Source organism: Amyelois transitella, chromosome Z (assembly GCF_032362555.1).
Source record: "Amyelois transitella isolate CPQ chromosome Z, ilAmyTran1.1, whole genome shotgun sequence".
Taxonomy (NCBI): Eukaryota; Metazoa; Arthropoda; class Insecta; order Lepidoptera; family Pyralidae; genus Amyelois; species Amyelois transitella.
In genome coordinates this window covers 10,347,910-10,367,048 of record NC_083535.1, presented here as the reverse complement: position 1 = coordinate 10,367,048, position 19,139 = coordinate 10,347,910, and the positions used below count along the sequence as shown (strand labels likewise).

The 19,139-nt window shown below is 37.2% G+C and overlaps 3 protein-coding genes across 3 annotated transcripts in view; all 3 read left to right on the top strand.

The window, feature by feature from the left end:
• The first annotated feature begins 1,254 nt into the window (after nt 1–1,254).
• LOC106134026 (paramyosin, long form) lies at nt 1,255–12,745 on the top strand. Its single transcript, XM_013333974.2, has 16 exons — nt 1,255–1,445; nt 1,522–1,578; nt 2,686–2,772; nt 3,514–3,680; nt 3,889–4,126; nt 4,785–4,904; nt 5,342–5,608; nt 5,838–6,084; nt 6,461–6,588; nt 7,868–7,980; nt 9,826–10,015; nt 10,130–10,264; nt 10,571–10,765; nt 11,154–11,249; nt 11,539–11,820; nt 12,018–12,745. Exons 1-16 carry the CDS (start codon nt 1,335–1,337, stop codon nt 12,213–12,215), a joined length of 2,631 nt encoding a protein of 876 aa, XP_013189428.1. The 5' UTR covers nt 1,255–1,334; the 3' UTR covers nt 12,216–12,745.
• LOC132903939 (paramyosin, short form-like) lies at nt 8,706–9,635 on the top strand. The gene has a single exon (XM_060953535.1). It carries the CDS (start codon nt 8,742–8,744, stop codon nt 9,633–9,635), a length of 894 nt encoding a protein of 297 aa, XP_060809518.1. The 5' UTR covers nt 8,706–8,741.
• A 3,014-nt stretch (nt 12,746–15,759) lies between the features above and the next one.
• LOC106133799 (uncharacterized) overlaps nt 15,760–19,139 on the top strand; it is a 52,992-nt gene continuing 49,612 nt past the window's right edge. The window contains exon 1 of the mRNA XM_060953518.1: nt 15,760–15,811. The gene's annotated coding sequence lies outside the window, so the exon portion shown is untranslated. The remainder of the gene's footprint in view (nt 15,812–19,139) is intronic.

Sequence of the window (19,139 nt, the reverse complement as noted above, 5' to 3'; positions counted from 1 at the left end):
CATTTATCTTTGACTTTCTCGTAAGAATATGGATCATAATGAAAAATCTACCTTCGGTTTCAAATAACATCACCAAGAACACGTAATGACTAAAAAGAGAAAAGAAGCCCAGACTATTTTTCTTAATACCATATTATGTCACCAAAGCCGTAAATAAACATTTATTGAAATCCATCCAGAAGCTACTGAGATTAGTGTGTATAAACAGATTAATATTGTGAAATCTTGTTTACTTTTTCTTGTTTACCCCTTAAATTATTTTAATCATTCAATCAATGGAAGTTTTTAACGGGATGGCGTATGGCATACGTTTTGATAGTATTTTCAATCATAATCGTATCAAATTGTTGCCTGTAAACAGAAAATGAGAAAAATATGATTACTATTAAAACTACGATTAATATATTTTTTAAAACAATATTCGATTATAATTTTAATTGTGAAGGGAAACGATGTAGTAGGAAATTGAGGAAAGCATGATTAAGAATAAAATATTTAGATCAAATTAATAAAGTATTACACCAACAAATAAAAAAAAAATGCAGAGAAAAGAGATGGACGGAGGACGCTTCACTTAACTCCACTGAAAAAAGAACAAAGTCTACAAGGGGTCTACGAAGTGCTACGACGCGCGGAATCGCCATCACGAAGTTTGCATTTTTGTTGCGGAAATGTTACTTCTTCAATTATTTATTAGAATCACAAATTGATAAATAGTTTTCATTCACACGATAGTGTACAATGTCAACTAAATAGCTTTTATGATCCAACAACTGCGAAACAGCCGGATCATTCCGAAACGGTTTACTTTCGGAATAAACGTCTCAGCGAAATTAGATTTAATTAATGTTTGTAAACAGGCCGGTTCCGCGGACTGGTAGGGTTAATTTAAAGAAGAAAGAAGTTCATTGTGAAGTTCAGCTGGTAGTGGCATTTAGCGTTTGCCAGGGAGCGACAGGAATCCGCCAGGAAACAGCTGGACCTGGCCCCAGCGCCAACGCTCGCTCGCGCGCCGCTATCACAGCCGGCTTTTAGGACGTAAAGGGATTCGCCAAAATTTTGGGCAAAACAAATAAAAGACTACCGCGACGGCGTCAAGGCGGGCGTGTCTATAAAAGGCTGAGAGGGGGGTGCGCGGGGGTGGTAACACGATCCGCGAGCTCCAGCCGGCCGGCCGCCCTGGAGCCGCGGCGGGTGCACGGGGCGCGGGGGGAGGTGCGGGGAGACAGGTTCGCAGCTGGTGCGCGCGCGCTGCCCGCTCCCGCTCTCACTAGTCGAACGGTGCCCGACCGGTAACGTAGCGCCGACTGCCGATCGAGAGACGAACAGCGACAATGTCCGCCGTGGCGAAGACTTCCAAGTACACCTACCGCAGCAGCGGCGGAGGCACCACCGACGTCAACATCGAGTACAGTGCCGACCTGAGTGCTCTCTCCAGACTGGAGGTACCGGCCGCTAGAAACCAGTGCAGTGTTTGTGAAGTGCTTACGGACACATGATAGATTATGTTGTATTTTTCAGGACAAGATCCGTCTCCTCCATGATGATCTGGAATCCGAAAGGGAGCTGCGTCAGAGGGTAAGCTCCTTGCGAAATGTGATATGCCTTGGGCGGGCGGCCATAGCGGGCGCGCGCCAGGTGTAGGCGGGGCGCGCATCTCTACACCTCTATTAATATCGCCGCTCGATTACCGCTTCCCTTGCACCCTAAGAGTGAAGTGACCGGGGCCTCCCTGAGCTGCCTCCAGTGCAAGTGTGTGAATTAACGTGCCTAACATTTTCAGGATATTTCAGTGTTCAGCTTATTAACATGATAGATTGTGTTCAGTGATTAATACTTAAGCGGCTATTAATATTCGAAACGTAATATCTGAAAAATGTGTTAACAACTCAATTTTTTTAAGAAATAGTGTTTTAATAATTTCAGTCATAAGATTTAATAATCGCATCAGACCCTGAAGTTCAATATCGTCAATTGATGTTGCATACTGAAAAACAGTACGTATTGATTTTAACGTCATAATAATTTATCGGGTCTATTTTAGTTCGGTGCATATCATCGTAGCACGTCGTAGCAGCCGCTCGTAGCGCCCGCGCACGCACACTAGCGGCGAGTGCGCGCGCGCCGAACACCCGATATATTTAGCCGAGAAGCGAAAGCATTCTCTGAAATCTCAACTTCTCGCTCTCCGGTCTCACTTTTGAAACTGGGCCAAATGATGCTCGTTCCCGTTGAGAATGCCACAATATTGAAATATAATAATAGCCTGCGGTATGAGTGGCGAAAATATCCGTGTTAGTCACAGCCGCCGTGAGATGTGAAACGATTCTTATTTTAGACAGGCACAATGTGGAAATATGTGAAGGACGTTGTTACCGTACACGTCATTGCATAATGAGAATTATGAAGGGTACTGAAAGATATTACTTATTAAGACTGGTTCTTTGTAAATATAACGACTAAGTATCTGGCACGTTTCAAAAATTAAAATCGATTATATATATTTTTAATAAATAGTTTAGACAAAAATATTAACCTGTATTGATTACTTAAACAATTTATATTACTTAAATACTATATATTACTTTCCTAACTAACAAATTAGCTGACTCCGAAGCCATGCATGTGACTGATATAAATTAGTTAATAGTAGTTGAGGAAGAACTAATTTCACAAATATTTCAGATCGAGAGGGAGAAGGCAGATTTGAGCGTGCAAGTCATCCAGCTCTCTGAGAGGCTCGAGGAAGCTGAAGGCGGAGCCGAAAGTCAGGTAACTATACTTGTAATACTTCTTCTTAAACTTAATCTAGGTGAAGGCAAACGGCTTGAACTAGTTAATGAAGATGATGGCGGGAAGTGTAAATAAACAATGAAGTATCGTCAGCAAATCACGATGAATGCAAGACTTTTTGAACTCATCCAATTAATGAAGACCTGTATGTAGTTTTGATGCAAAAATTATAAATGGATTTGTTTAAAGAAAAACGAAACTTGGTTGTTCATCCACCAATTAAATCAGAAGTTTTGTTAACAGATGATTTGTTACTTAAAAAGTAAAACACAGGAATAATATAAATAAAATTCATTCAAGATATGATGATGTGAAAAGGAGATCGTATAATTCGATAACAGACATAAAAATGAAAACAACGAAAGAAATTACAAAAAAAGAAAATATGAAAAGATCGAGAACGTCGAAAAAATAATAATAATCCTTAATACATTTGAAAGTCATCTTGTTTCATATTGCTATGCGAAATTGTTGATATAATGCCATGCGAACTGCTATGCGATGTTTTGTAGTTATAAACTTGTATTATTTTCAGAAAGAAACTATTTCGTCACAGTTCATATACTGAAGAAGTTGTGTTAAAATAAATAAATAAACCAAACATAAAAACCCTAATTATTAATTGTTAGAAATTAATTATTACTAGTAATAATAGGCCAAAAGTGTACCTGAAGTACACTTTGGGGCGTTTTTTTTTCAAATGTTGTTATAATTTTACAGTTCGAGATCAACAGGAAACGCGACACCGAACTCACCAAGCTCCGCAAATTACTGGAAGATGTCCACTTGGAGTCCGAGGAAACCACCCACCTGCTTAAGAAGAAGCACCAGGAGATCGTCAATGACTTCCAGGAACAAATCGACCAGCTTTCCAAGAGCAAAGCCAGGTAAGGACATTATATCTCCAACAATATCTCACATTCACCAAATTCTACTAACAAAGTTTTGATACCGTTAATTTTAAGTGCAAGCTGAGCGAAATTTTGTTATTGTGCTGTGCGTTTTTAATCACCAATGCAATCAGTTCTTTATCATTGGTTTCATCATTGTGTTCGTGTTGCCCTGTGATTGCACAAGCCGTTTCTTTGTCTGCAGGAGTGAGAAGGAAAAGTCCAAGTTCCAGGCTGAGGTTTACGAGCTGTTGGCCCAAGTGGAGAATGTGACGAAGGAGAAGATCACCATCAGCAAGACTGTGGAGAAGCTCGAAATCACCATCAGCGAACTGCACATCAAGATCGAGGAGTTGAACCGCACTATTGTGGACATCACCTCCCATAAGCAGCGCCTGTCTCAGGAAAATGTTGAGCTCATCAAGGAAGTTCAGGACCTGAAGGTAAATATGATATAGTATGTAGAACCTAAGCAAAATGCTCAGGATGTGAGGATGTTAGAGCACAAATGCTCAAATTTGAAGATTCAACAACAAAGTTCTAGTCGAATAATATCTACATAAAAAAACTGATGTAGAAAAATAAAGGGAAATTATGAGTAAATGAAATTTATTATGTACTATTTCTAAAACCTTATTGAAAGTAACACTTGCTTAATGATGATAATGAAAAGTTTGATAATATTTATTTTTTGTGTTGGTGCCAATACAAAAAAGAATAGGACCAATCCATCTCTTTCCCATGGATGTCGTAAAAGGCGACTAAGGGATAGGCTTACAAACTTGGGATTCTTTTTTAGGCGATGGGCAAGCAACCTGTCACTATTTGAATCTTAATTCTATCATAAAGCCAAATAGCTGAACGTGGCCATTCAGTCTTTTCAAGACTGTTGGCTCTGTCTACCCCACAAGGGATATAGACGTGACCATATGTATGTATGTATGTTTATTTAATCTGTACTTCGAAAACACAAAAATTGTTTGGCGCAAATTTGAACTGAATTCTAAAAAGTACCACCACCAACAATCAACTATTTGCTATGCACTAAACTGACATAGAAAATTTACAAGTAAAATTAATACAAAATAAATGTTGTAACAGGTGAACATCGAGAATGTGGTATACCTCAAGAGCCAGCTGGCCAGCCAACTGGAAGACTCCCGCCGCCGGCTGGAGGATGAAGACAGGAGGCGTTCTCTGCTTGAGGCCACTCTTCACCAGGTACTGTTACTATGTGGTTACAGCATCCGAGGAATATTTTAAAAATATGGTATTGTAGGGTTAATACGATATTGTATTATACCATGTATTTAAAGCATGCTAAATAATTAATTGATATGAAATGAAAATGGTTTATGGAACTAAGGTCAAGAAGTTTTTGAACATCTGTCAACTTAATAGAGTGGAGCAAAATACTCACTTTAATTTCATTTATTTTTATCTGGTAGTGAAAATACATAAATGAATCATGATTTTTTGTAGCTGTGGATAAATAAAGTTATTTCAAATGAATCATTAATAAATAAAAATGAATGCGGTTGCAATTACTCGATCTTATACTCGAAGGTAGAAATAGCAATTAAATTTCAGGGTTTTTAAGAGATAATTTGTAAAGAGCTTTCGATTCGCCAATTAAAACAAATTTTGTCTTTGCAAAGGTTGAAATCGACCTGGAGTCCGTTCGCGTGCAATTGGAGGAGGAGTCCGAGGCCCGTTTGGACTTGGAGCGTCAATTGGTCAAGGCCAACGGCGAGGTGCAACATTGGCGGTCCAAGTTCGAGGCCGAAGCTGCCGCCAGGGCCGAGGAGATCGAAGAGATCCGCCGCAAGTACTCCGTGCGCATTCAGGAGCAAGAGGAACAGATCGAGACTCTTATCGCCAAGATCAGCAACATTGAGAAGCAGAAGTCTCGTCTGCAGAGCGAGGTAATTATTATAATTTTATTTTTCTGCCTTGTTTTTAATAATGAATTCAAATTATGATCATCTTCTTCTCTGCTGGATATTGTCTTTCTCAAAGATTTTCTTTGTCAACCTTCAAATTTTAAATAAAGATATTACCAGTTGTGAGCATTAACTGTTGTTGTTGCAACAGTGGCACACGAAGTAAATATAAGATTCAACAATACTTATAATACAACAAACATTATTTTAGGTTGAGGTCTTAATCATCGACCTGGAGAAGGCCAACGGCACAGCTCGGGAGCTGCAGAAGAGGACTGAACAACTGGAGCGCGTGAACATCGAGATCAAGTCCCGCTTGGAAGAGACGGTGCAACTGTACGAGGTTTCCCAGAGGGACCTCCGCAACAAACAGACTGAACTGCAACGCGTCAGCCACGAACTCGACAAAACTCGTGAACAGAAGGACGCCCTTGGCCGCGAGAACAAGAAACTGGGTGGTGAGTTTTCTATTTCAAATTAAAAACAACCAAAACATTACATACATTTAATTATGGTCCTTTTAAGTGGCTCCGAGCGTTTAGAAAAGTGGCTAAAAGTGAGACACCTCTTATTCCTTGGCCGTGATCCTGTAAATAGGAGAACCTAAAGCAGTTTGGAATATGGTTACACATTCAGTTGTTCGAATGCGCGTTTTCTCAATGTTCACCTCGCCCTTTGACGCACACAATATCATTTGATTTCTACTTAAGTCTTACAGTTTTGTTTGCAGCCGGCAAATCTTTCGGCTCTTTCGTTCTGCATGCAGTATAGTAATAGTTGGCACAGTATGTCACATCCCTTATTGGATATAATAAATGGAGTTGTCGTTTTTAGATGAATTGCACGACGCCCGTGCCAACCTCACGGAGTTGACCCGCCGTCTTCACGAGCTCGAGATCGAGCTGCGCCGTCTTGAGAACGAGCGAGAGGAACTCACCGCCGCCTACAAGGAAGCCGAGGCTGTAAGTTTGTTTTTGGTCTTTCCTGTCATGGTACTGCCAAGATAGTATAAGAGCCCAAACAAGAAATTCGTGGCTGGACATCATCAGGAGTGATATGTAGGAATGCGCTTAAAGCTCGCTAGAGACTGAAAAGATCGGGCCAAAGCTAAATATGGCTAAAAGAATTTATTTTTAATAGACCAAGGGCCTGTCATTCCGGGTAACCGGGTCAAAGTACAAAGAGAAAATGACAGAAAGCTGACACCTCGTGCTAAATCGCGATGGCTGAGGGTAGGTATATGTAACACGTGAAGATGGTAAATTAAACTAAATACCAACCCAACTATAATTGTCAAAATCGTTACATACATTATTAAGATTAGTAATGAGTAAAGACTTTGGCAAACATTTAGTCACGAAATAAATAACAGTAATACCCACGTGTGAACTAATTTTAGACAATTAAAATAAATTATAAATAAATAAACATGATATGGCATGACTCACATTTATAATTATATATTTTGTATATTATGGTTTCTATTATTCTTGTTTGTGAAAGATATATTAACACGTCAGAAGAAAAATAATACTATGATAAATTATAGTTATTTCGCTTTGCTGGTCAAAATTTATTACCTAATTAAATGTCTGATCTGGCAATCAAGAGTGAAGAAGATAAATTTAATTAAACACAGCCATTATATTGGATTTAGTTTTTATCAAGGTATTTACATTACATTTTTATCAAGGTATCTTAAATATTGAAATAATCGAAGCATTTAAATCAGAGGAAACTTTTATGTGGTTGTTTATTAGTAACATGACGAAATAGAATTCGCTTAGCATTATTTGTGGGGGTCAAAAAGGTAGGTAAGTAGAACAACAAATTCAACTGTCCTATAGTTTGTTCCGGAAAAGTACACATTACTCTACACATGCACATGACACAAACTGAAGATTTTTATATATTGTTAAGCCATAAGAAAAATTAAAAGGTGCAAACTAATAGAGAATTAACATCAATTAACTAATTGATGTTAATTGATGGTGCTACAACGAAATACAAAAAAAACTACAAAGGTTTACCACAGAACTTGCTGAGTTAGGTACTCTTAAATATTACATGAAATTATTGAAATCTTGAAATTAGGTCAACCTGTTGAATATTTACGTTTATAAAGTTTAAAATGATTTTGCCGGAGATCGAATCTGGGGATTATATTCCAGAGACGAGAAGTCAACCCTGCGCCAAACAGGCCGCCAGAAAAACAGTAAAATACTTTTCTTTATTGCCCAGGGCCGCAAAGCTGAGGAACAGCGAGCGCAGAGGCTGACGGCCGAGCTGGGCCAGTTCCGCCACGAGGCCGAGCGCCGCCTCCAGGAGAAGGAGGAAGAAATTGAAGCTATCCGGTAAGTTTACGACAAACAAAATATAACTCAAAATAAAAAACTTCTACGATCCCTGAATTGAACAAATATAGACATTCAACACATCTGAAGAACAGTTTACAACTCCCACGAAACTCACCTCAATTATACTAAACAATAATATAATATCAAATGTAAAACACAATGCATCGCACTGAACTAAATGCACCGCGCCTGCCGATACTCAACTCGGAACTACAACTAAGTGCATCTTTCAACACTGCCCCACCATCCTTCCCCTACACCCGCAGAGTGATGAGTGTCATAAAAACTCGCCACTGACAGCCCATCACAACCATGACACACATCCATCAATGGATCAGAGCCAAATCAAATCAGACATCAATAGCTTATAACAAAAATATTTCAAAGTTTATCAACCAGTTTACAACATATAATAACTACGCCAATTCCCTAAAATAACTAAAATATAAGAAGATATGAGTTATTGTATTTGCACCAAGTTCCTTAAAGATAGAATCATAGTGCAAAATAATCTTATCCATTTCAAATTATTGGCACGGTATCCATTTATATATATAACCTCTCATCTGATTGGTGAACATAAGCAGTGATCACATATAAACGTTGGCACCTAAGTGCTGGTGAAAATGTACAAAAGACGGGTATGATATTGCGACTGGCCCAATTACGCAACCTCGGTCCCTGGCTACGCTTGTTAGTGACCGATATTATCGAACGATCGACATTAATTACAAACAGTTAATCTTTCTACGACTATAATGGCACCGGTTAACGTGCCGAACTACAGTAAGTGGCACAGGCCTCCCACCACAGTTTACGAAGATAATTATGGCTACGGGATCAACTTTTATCAGCCAATGATCGACTACATCTCGGACAAAGAGAAGGGTCGCGCTGGGAAACCTCCGCATCTACCGTGGAACAATGAGAGAGGTTTAGATAAATACAAATACGATAAGGTGCAGACGTATACCGATCAAGAGGTGGCAAAACTTTCAAGAGAAGTAGCAGAACAAGCTAAACGTGATCTCAATAATTTTGAAGTAACTAAACGGACCCCGTTTTCCGTGATTGCTACAGCTGCTGCAGCAAATGTTACAAAGCACGTAGGAGTAGAAAGTATTACGACAAAGGCTGCGAAGAAAAATATGAACAGAGAAAAAATCAAAGCAGAAAGACGGAAAAAAAGAATGGACGAAATTGAAAAGGAACTCGAGTTATATGAAAAAGAAGCCAATGTTGGAAACGAATTGAGAAGTAAAGCTATTATGTACAGAGGAAAATCTGCAAAGGCTATTGCACATACACTACTTGAAGAAAGCAGAAAGAATGTTGCTCAAGGTAAAATACGAAAAATGGATTTTGAAGCAAGAAAAAGAGCAGTAGACCGTAATTATGCATATTTATCTGAAAATATAGCTTCACAAACATTACATAAATTCTCAACAACTTGTGAAAACAAAATGTCGGAAGCTATATCAGAAACCATAAGAGCTGTTCGTGAACATTCGCCTACTACATGTATTGTAAGAATTAAGTCAGAAGCACCAATTATTGTAGAAGAAACGTACTTGCAGCCTTTGCAGGAATTGAAGGAAACTATTAGACAGTTTGAAAATATAAGTACCAACATCATGATTGACAAAAGGTAACCTTAAAGTGTGCATTCATTATTGTTACTACTTGTATACAATATAAGCAGCAACTTAGTTTTCATGTCATATAAAACGCGTTCATAAAATCATCACAGTTTGATTCATATGTTAAAATTTTTAAATCTCTACATCATAGACTTGAAAATAAAAATACTTGTAGTTAAAAATAATTGTCATTTGTCTACAGTAAGCAGACCAGCATAGAGATCGAGCAGCTCAACGCTCGCGTGGTTGAGGCCGAGACCAAGTTGAAGACCGAAGTGACCCGCATCAAGAAGAAGCTGCAGATTCAGATCACAGAGCTTGAACTGTCTCTGGACGTCGCTAACAAGACCAACATTGACCTGCAGAAGACAATCAAGAAACAATCTCTGCAGGTATTGTCAATATCTATTTTGATGAAAGGACAAGATTTAAGCTCTATTTTTTCTGTTATGACAAAAGTAACGATTAAAAGGGATTGTTTAAAATGTATTTTAATTGTCTTGCAGCTCACTGAGATCCAGACCCACTATGATGAGGTTCAACGCCAGCTCCAGGTGACCCTTGACCAGTATGGTGTCGCCCAGCGCAGGATACAGTCTCTTACCGGCGAGGTCGAAGAGATCCGTGGCAATTACGAGCAGGTCAGAAAATAAAAAAAATATTAAAATTTTCCAGCAATTAAACGCAAGGTTTCTGGCGTTGGAGCTTAAGCCACAAAGTTTAGTGACGGAGGGTACGAGCACGCGAAAAATGTCACAGATTTTACAAACATCAATCTTCAATTAATCAATCAATCATTTTTAATAATTAAAAAATCAATTATATCTTAAATAGATTGAAATATAGTAAGTATTTCATTGTTACCTATACCCATAAAAGACTTACACCATAGGTACAATATTATTAAAACAATTTAAAATTCATATAAATTTTCACTTCATCACAAGGCCCTTCGCGCTAAGCGTGTCGTCGAACAATCGTACGAGGAGGCGCAGACCCGCATCAACGAGTTGACCGTCATCAACGTGAACCTCTCCAGCAGCAAGGCCAAGATCGAGCAGGAGTTGGCAGCAGTGGCCGCCGACTACGACGAGATCACCAAGGAACTGCGTGTGGCTGACGAGAGATACCAGCGCGTCCAGGTTGGAAACCTTGCAGAAGTGCATTATTTAACTACCGTACAATTCGTTGTCATCGATATTACTCGTACCAAATAAACCAAATTATAAAACAACATATAATATAAACACTCTAAGGGATCACAGAATCAGATTGTACTCGTAATTAAATGAGACAATAAATTGTATTACGATATGTTGCTGATACATATGATTGGGAATTTCAAATCTCAACGTGAAGAATTACTTCACACTGAAACAAATTTAAATAAAAATTGGCAGCATTTTTACTATCGTTACCATTATGGCTCTGAAAAAGTATTATTAACCGTCATACCAGGATGTCTTTGCCAAGTCAACTAGGGCTATAAATAAACAGTACCAAAATTATTGATTCGAATGATCTTTTCAGACTGAACTGAAACACACCGTTGAGCATCTGCATGAGGAACAGGAAAGAATCGTCAAGATCGAAGCCGTCAAGAAGTCTCTTGAGATTGAAGTCAAGGTGAGTTATCAATTTAAATATAGTAAAACCGAATAAGTGGTAGATCATAGAAGTACTTTAAATATATAAATGCTATTTATAACTTTTCACACACACATGAGTACACATATGACAATTTACTTTGTTATTCATAGAACTTTATTAAATTAGAACCATGAGAGTGGCAGCAATAAAAAATATTGTTTCTATGTATATATACATCTAGAATAGCTCGATATAAATTGTAAGAATTACTTAATATTTATTTTTAATTATTATGTTTTACTTATAAATCTTCTTTTCTTTGAAGAATATTTCCGTCCGCCTGGAAGAAGTCGAGGCCAATGCTATCGTCGGTGGAAAGCGCATCATCAGTAAACTGGAGGCCCGCATCAAGGACATGGAACTCGAAATGGATGAGGAGAAGAGGAGACACGCTGAAACTATCAAGATCCTCCGCAAGAAGGAACGTCAACTTAAGGAGGTCATGATCCAATGCGAAGAGGACCAGAAGAACATTGTCCTCCTGCAAGACTCTCTGGAGAAGACTTCCCAAAAGGTCAACATTTACAAGAGGCAGTTGCAGGAACAGGTGTGTATTATTGCAATACATTTTTGCTTCAAGCATTTCAATAGGATCTCCATCACAGATTTTTTTCCGATTAACTTATTTCTGTTTATTATGCTGAAACACAATAAATATAGCCAATGTGATAGAAACTTGAGATTTGTACACAAATAGGAGTTTACAATGATATGTTTAAAAATGTTCCGTAACTTGTATTCCAGGAGGGTGTATCCCAGCAGAGCGTAACGAGGGTACGACGATTCCAACGCGAACTGGAGGCCGCTGAAGACCGCGCCGACGTTGCCGAGAGCAATCTGTCCCTCATCCGCGCCAAGCACCGCACCTTCGTCACCACCTCCACGGTGCCCGGCTCCCAAGTCTACCTGGTGCAGGAGTCCCGCGCTCTCAGCACAGAGTGAGCCCCACACCCTCGCCCCGCCACAACAGCATTTCTCTCTATCAGTCAATATCGGGGCGCAATTCCGGTCGGGTATAAGCCTAGTCGTTCGTTAAGTGATGTATGATCAATACAATAGATGGCGCTAGTGTATACAGTGTGCAGTATCGCCATCTATTGTGTAGTTTGTGAGGCAGGGACGGGCGCTCGGCGTTAGGCTCGCCCTACATGCGTGTCTCCACACTATGGCCAAGCGCCGACCTTTCGTCCCATCATCATTTTTTTAATGTTATGCTAAACAATCAAATAAAGGAACCAAAAACTCTAAGCTTTTTTTTCGATATTTTTCTAATTAAGGTCACCGGCGCTATAGAATACCAATGTCGTTATGTACCGCATTTTAGGTGCAGTAGTTAAAAAAAGATTATTTTATATTATTATTTATTAATTGTGCAATACACATTGTACGTTTGTAACTGTAACTTGTAATAATTAAATATAAATGCTATTTATGTTAAAGAAACAAAAAAAGCAATAAAAGTTCAAAAGTAATGTGTTCACTTATTTTAGTATGTAATTAAGTTATATTTTTGTAATTAATCGCTTCCAATTAAATATAACTTCGATTTAATAAGGCCGTGACCAATAACGACAAGACCTGCCATACATGCCCCATTAGATAGAATAACGTGATTCTATGTATGTATTATATAATTATTATGAAATTTATATAAATGAAGATGTGAGCAGAGCAAAATCATTCTAAAAAAGGAATAGATTGAAATCTAATAAACCAGTAAAAAAGCGTTTTTGCGAATTGGTAAAAGCTACATACATACTTATAATCACATCTATATCCCTCGTAGGGTAGACAGAGCCAACAGTATTGAAACGACTAATAGGCAACGTTCGGCTGTTTGGCTCTATGATAGAATTGAAATTCATATATAGTGACAGGTTGCTAGTCCGTCGCCTAAAAGAAGAATCCCAAGTTAATAAGCCCATCCCTTAGTCGCGTTTTACGACATCCATGGGAAAGAGATGGAGTGGTCCCATTATTATATGTAAGTAGCAGAAATCACATGGTAAAAGCTAGTTTCTTATATTTGCAAAAGTACGAAAAAGCACAAAAACGTAAAAAAGGACCTTTGGAAAGTGCGGCAACTGAGTAAAACTGCACATTCATTAGTAGTCGGCTGCATTATCATCAAGGGAAAGCCAAGGCCCCAGGATCAAGGAGTGGAAAGTCAAGTTAATAGTCAAGGTAATAACAATAGGATAGATTTGTCTTATGGTAAGACTATGAAAAACACTTATGTGTATTATAAAAAACCAACCATTGGAACCTTCGTTATTCTAAACATTTCCAAAACAATTGTTCATTAGAGATGATTACTCCGTTTCACTCGCATTGGAATTACCAAAGCTTTACAGGTGAACGTGGCCTTTTAGTCTTTTCAAGACTATTGGCTCTGTTACCACGCAAGTGGTATAGACGTGACAGGTGACGTGAGGTATGTGATGAGGGCAACTAGTCCTGATTTATAATTTTTGACGAAATAATTATCTGAACTCGATAAAAAGATGTGTATTCGGTAAATGTTAAAAAAAAGGCAGGAAGATTCATCATTTTTATTTTTACTATGGAAATTGCGCACAGATAACTAATTGGCGCAAACAGTATGTATGTACCTATGGAAATTCCCAAAAGTAAAAGAAGCATATTTTACTTCCAGGAAACAGGCGTGTAATGTATTGATGTAGATGTTTTACTTCTGAAGTTACAATTGATATCTGTTTACTTACCAGTTTTATCATGAACAATATAGATATTTTGGCATTTTTTCAATATCATTTTAACCCCCAGCTTCGCCCGCGTGAATATAGCGTCATCTACAAAAGAATATAGGTTCTCGCAAATACCACGGGAATTATAGCCGTAACCAGTCCTTCTCCAGTCTCTTAGCTATATATACGCAAAATTTTAAAAACATTTCAAAAAGATTGAACTACAAATTAACTTTCCCATTTATCTTGATTCAATTCCCGGTCGGGCCATGATGGAAAAAGTCTGACTGGCCTGGGTTTTGGGTGTAAATTAAAAAAAATAAAGAACATAGTATCGTTGAGTAAGTATCCCACAACACGAGTCTCGAACTTACTTTGGGGCTAACTCATCTGAATAATTTGTCCCGTATATTTATTTATTTACATATTTATCTTTATAAAACAGCTGAAGAAATCGAAATAAATTATTCGATGTCCACGTATTTTACACACATTCGATGTACTTGAAACAATTAGTGGTACATCAGCCTTTTTTGGGTCACCGTTAACGTCACCACCATAACTGGGAAAGTGGACCGGGAAGTAGGTAAGTGCCAAAACACATCCGGCAATGGATAACCTACCTTATTTCATCACTTACCCGGCTTAAATGGTAAAACAGCATTTCAAGAAAAATATTTTTTTTAAGCAAACCTTTGACCAAACTGCAACATCCCACTATGTAACAGTATTTTTAGCAATCAATATGGATATTTCCATTTTAGTCACCTCTATATCCCTCCATACAATAGTATTCAAAATTCTATCTGCCTGTTTTAGTTGCACGGCTTAACCGCTAGACTGATTCTTAAGAAATGAAGAATCGCATTCTGTCCTATACCTAGTGAGGGGAAACATCGTGAGGAAACCTGCACAATCAGGCGATGGATGTGTATCCAGATACAATACGGGTTAGGTTCCCCAGCATAATTTGCTGAAGTCAGTGGGAGTCGCTTCGTGTAGAAACCTGACTCACTCTTACCCGGATCCAAGGTAAATGGCTTACCCTGGGTTGTCTCCAGAGTGGTGAGTATTATACCCAGGAAGAAGAAGAAGATTTTCCTTAAGTTTATTTTTGATAATATAGTGTCTATTGAAAATGGTGCGCGTAAGAGAGGTGTTTGTTGCATCGTTTCTTGTACACGTGGGCTTTTGAAGTGATAGCTATTTTAAATACATGTATGTTATAGTAATGTTTAACGCTTTTAAAAGAGACCCATTATTTTATTTTGAAAAACAAAATAATTAATTTGGTACGCAAGATATCCTGAATCTTTCACAGAAAATAAATCCAATAGTATAAGATTAAATTAATGCATAAAAAGTCTTCTATTTTGGAATCTTAAGAAAAGCTTTTTCATCACAAGTAAGCTGAAAATCATGAAAAATAAGATGTAGTGCGATACAAGTTGCATTGAATTGTCTAGACTTATTAAGAGGATGTAATCGGGACTGAAAAAAGCTAAGACCAGGAAAAATATACTCAAAATCTACTTAACCAAAAAACCTGAAAACGGAACACATTGAGATGAAAAGTTTTTCTAGTATGTGTTTCCTAACGTTACAAAATGCAGGCCACTAAATTGTAACGACTTCCTCTTCCCCGTGCCAAACTGCCAATATATCCATCACTTCATTTACACCCTCCGATCACCGTACAATTGATCACGAATCCGTCTCGTCGAGTGTAAACCGCCTACCATCTGAGACTCGACCTGCGCAGACGCAGCCCGCCCAGTCGCCGGCCGCCCGCCCTACCGCGTGCGCACGAACACGTCAAAATAATAACAGGTAAGAATGCATTCTAAATTTCAAAATATATTCCATTTACAAATTTAGGTTAAGCGAATAACTGAATGCGTTTTTTGTTTTGAATTCATTTGTTTTGTTTTGTTCATTCTGTAAACATTGGTGCAGTGAATTTAACCAAAACGGCATTTGTAAATCCGAGAATTAAGACTAATGATGCAGAACGAAAATAATCAGGCGCGGTATTTATTTTTGATGCTAATATAAACTTTAAAGTTTGTAAATCTCGTGTCGAATTAACTTGAAGAGTAAGTAAATTTTATTCATCCCACTCGAAAAAACATCATTGATTACTTGGGGTTGGATAGCAACAATATGAGGATTTGTCTTTACAATCATTTATCTATTTGTGTACCCTATATACAGTTAAACTTCTATGATTATTTTAACTTGAATATGAAGTACAATATAATCTTCTTTTTTAATGATGAAGATAGACATTTTGATTCTAAACCCGTATGTGATTTGGTCCGTTATTTACAACATTTAGATAATGTAGTTAAGAACATGTAAATTTAATATGAGAGTAAATTGATCACACTATACAACTAGGACAGGGTCACAGTTAGAATACACGAATAGGTTCATATGATACTGCTTAGTATATAGCTAACTGGAATTAACATTATATTCCTATATATTGCACGGTTATTGGTATAAGGCACACGAATATAAAAAGTTATAATAGAAATATTGTGAGAAAACTTGAACATTCTTTAGGTGCAGAAGTCCTACTAAAGGTCGACTGGGCCCAGGACATAATTAAGGTTATGTTTCTGGAAGAGTTGTTCCTGGACCCTAAGGGCTCCGAAAATTTCCGTTTTGATTTATAGATTATTGACACCAATTGATATCGTAATAATTTGGAAATGAATTAGAAAAATCAGCACTGAAATTGGAAATTTATGTCTTTGATCGATACTTAAGTTTTCGTTACCCGATAACATGTATCGTGTTTTTTTTCACTTTCAAAATTTGTGTAACACACATATGTCACGTCTTATGGGATAGACAGAGCCATATTCACAAGACTCGAAAGCCATGTTTAACTGGATGACTTAGTGATGGAATCGAGATTCAGTGAAAGTCACAGCCCATCGCCTAAAAGTACAACTCCACGCCCTTGTCTTTCAAATTCAGGTTAAATAGAATAAATAGTCGCAGTTATGAACTAACAGTAAACATATCTGAACCAGCGACTCACATCCTTGACATGTGGCCTAAAAAGATTCTAACTATAAACTCTGGCTGCACTGCTATAAAAACTTGTATACGAGTAATTAAGATTTTATGCATATAGCGAATGTGTTTTCCAAAATATTTTCAATATAGCTACCGATTGTTTTGATTGTTACAAAATGCATAAAACTATACAAAAATTATCTAATTTGTAACAATTTGTGGTATGATTCTAGCAAAAATTCTCTGTCAAGTAGATTCAATGGTTATCTAAGCTATCGGCAAATAATATGTTTAGTTACTTACATCCTAACTTTTCCAAAGTGCTAAGCAAGACTACATCTTATTTTCTTGCCACAAACTCTGTATACTTATTTGCTTCGGCCTCATTTATTTATTTTTTCGTGTGAACTCATTGATTTTTGCTACCTTTGGTTGAGCGTATTGTAGCTAAGGCCAATATGCTAGGCTTCTCTTATACTGCATATACTCTTTAACTAGCTATTGCTCACGTCTTCGTCCGCCGTAAAACGAAATCTATATGAATGATGATTATTATATTAGCTGACCTCCTGTTTTAAACACTTAGAGGGGTTGGAGAGAGTAAGTTGGACATCTGAGGGAACTGCATCTCAATCGTTAGAGAAATAGTTTTTGCATGATGCAAGTACAAACATACAGAAAGAAATTCTAAAAATGTAGTTTACGTAATGAGAGATCTTATCGATATTTTACCAATTTATTTCTAGTATTTATTATATTTATATCTGTGGACTACACATACTTTCATGTATTCTGTTCATATAAAGAAATTGGACAGATAGACTTCACTGCACATCGTGCTATTTTCTTCATAGAGTTATGAGCCTCTAAACCATTAGTTAAGTTCAGTGAACTATGAATTTTAAAACGCTAGTCATAAAAATATCTTGTTCACTCTAACCAAAATGCAAGATCGCTGATTTATGATATTCTTTTGATGTCTATTGAAACCACTGAGATATCATTCGTGATATAATAACATAGAATAGTAGTTATAATTAGATTTAAGTGATGTGACGTCAATAAGTGATATCTTGCATCCAATTTTGAAAATAAATCTTTTCTATTCCAATATATTGCTACCTTTGAAGTGCCTTACCTATAGTTTGTTTGTTTCTATGTAAACACTTTATTGCACAAAAATAAACAATTTACAAAACAGTCATCGAACTAAGAAGAATATTTACAATGGTGGACTCTTGAACCAAACATACATACATATAATCACGTCTATATCCTTTGCGAGGTAGACAGAGCCTACAGTCTTGTAAAGACTGATAGGCCACGTTCAGCTATTTGGCTTTAAGATAGGATTGAGATTCAAATAGTGACAGGTTGCTAGCCCATCGCCTAAAAGAAGACCCCCTACCCTACCCCTTAGTCACCTTTTACGACATCCATGAGAAAGAGATGGAGTGGTACTATTCTTTTTTGTATTGGTGCTGGGAACCACACGGCACTTGAACCAAACATTTGTATAATAAAGACGATTTTTGGCCTTTCAGTATTTGCGAGACTGTTGGCTCTGTCTAACCCGTAAGGGATATAGCGAGTATATGTTAGTATGTTTTAAAAAAAATGTGTATATTTTAAGTGACCACCTGTTGTTGCTATCAATATTTTTAGTTAATTGAATTAGCTATTTTTTAGGACAATGTTATTTGATGAATCATTACTCCGATGTGTGTAGGTATTTAATGACATGCACAATTATCCGAAATCATCATTCCATTATAAATACAAACAAACACTTAGTTCAAACTATTAAACCAAACTATTTTAAATTTTGTGTTCAATTTAAAATCGTATTTATTTAAATAAACTTAATGTAATAAATTTTGCATATTATGCACCACTTTTCATTATAATGTCCTTATCAATAAATAAGCCTCAATCCTAGTGCGTAGCAATGTATGGTACTCGAGTGATACGTGAAAACATAAATTATAAAATAAAATAAATTCTGAATATTGCTTGCCAAGTTTAGTCTTGCAAAAGCTACTAAGGCCACTATCTTTATTATATAGCTTCAAATATAATTACATAGCAAATCTTATGTTCTGAATTACCTTCATATAAAATTATGAAA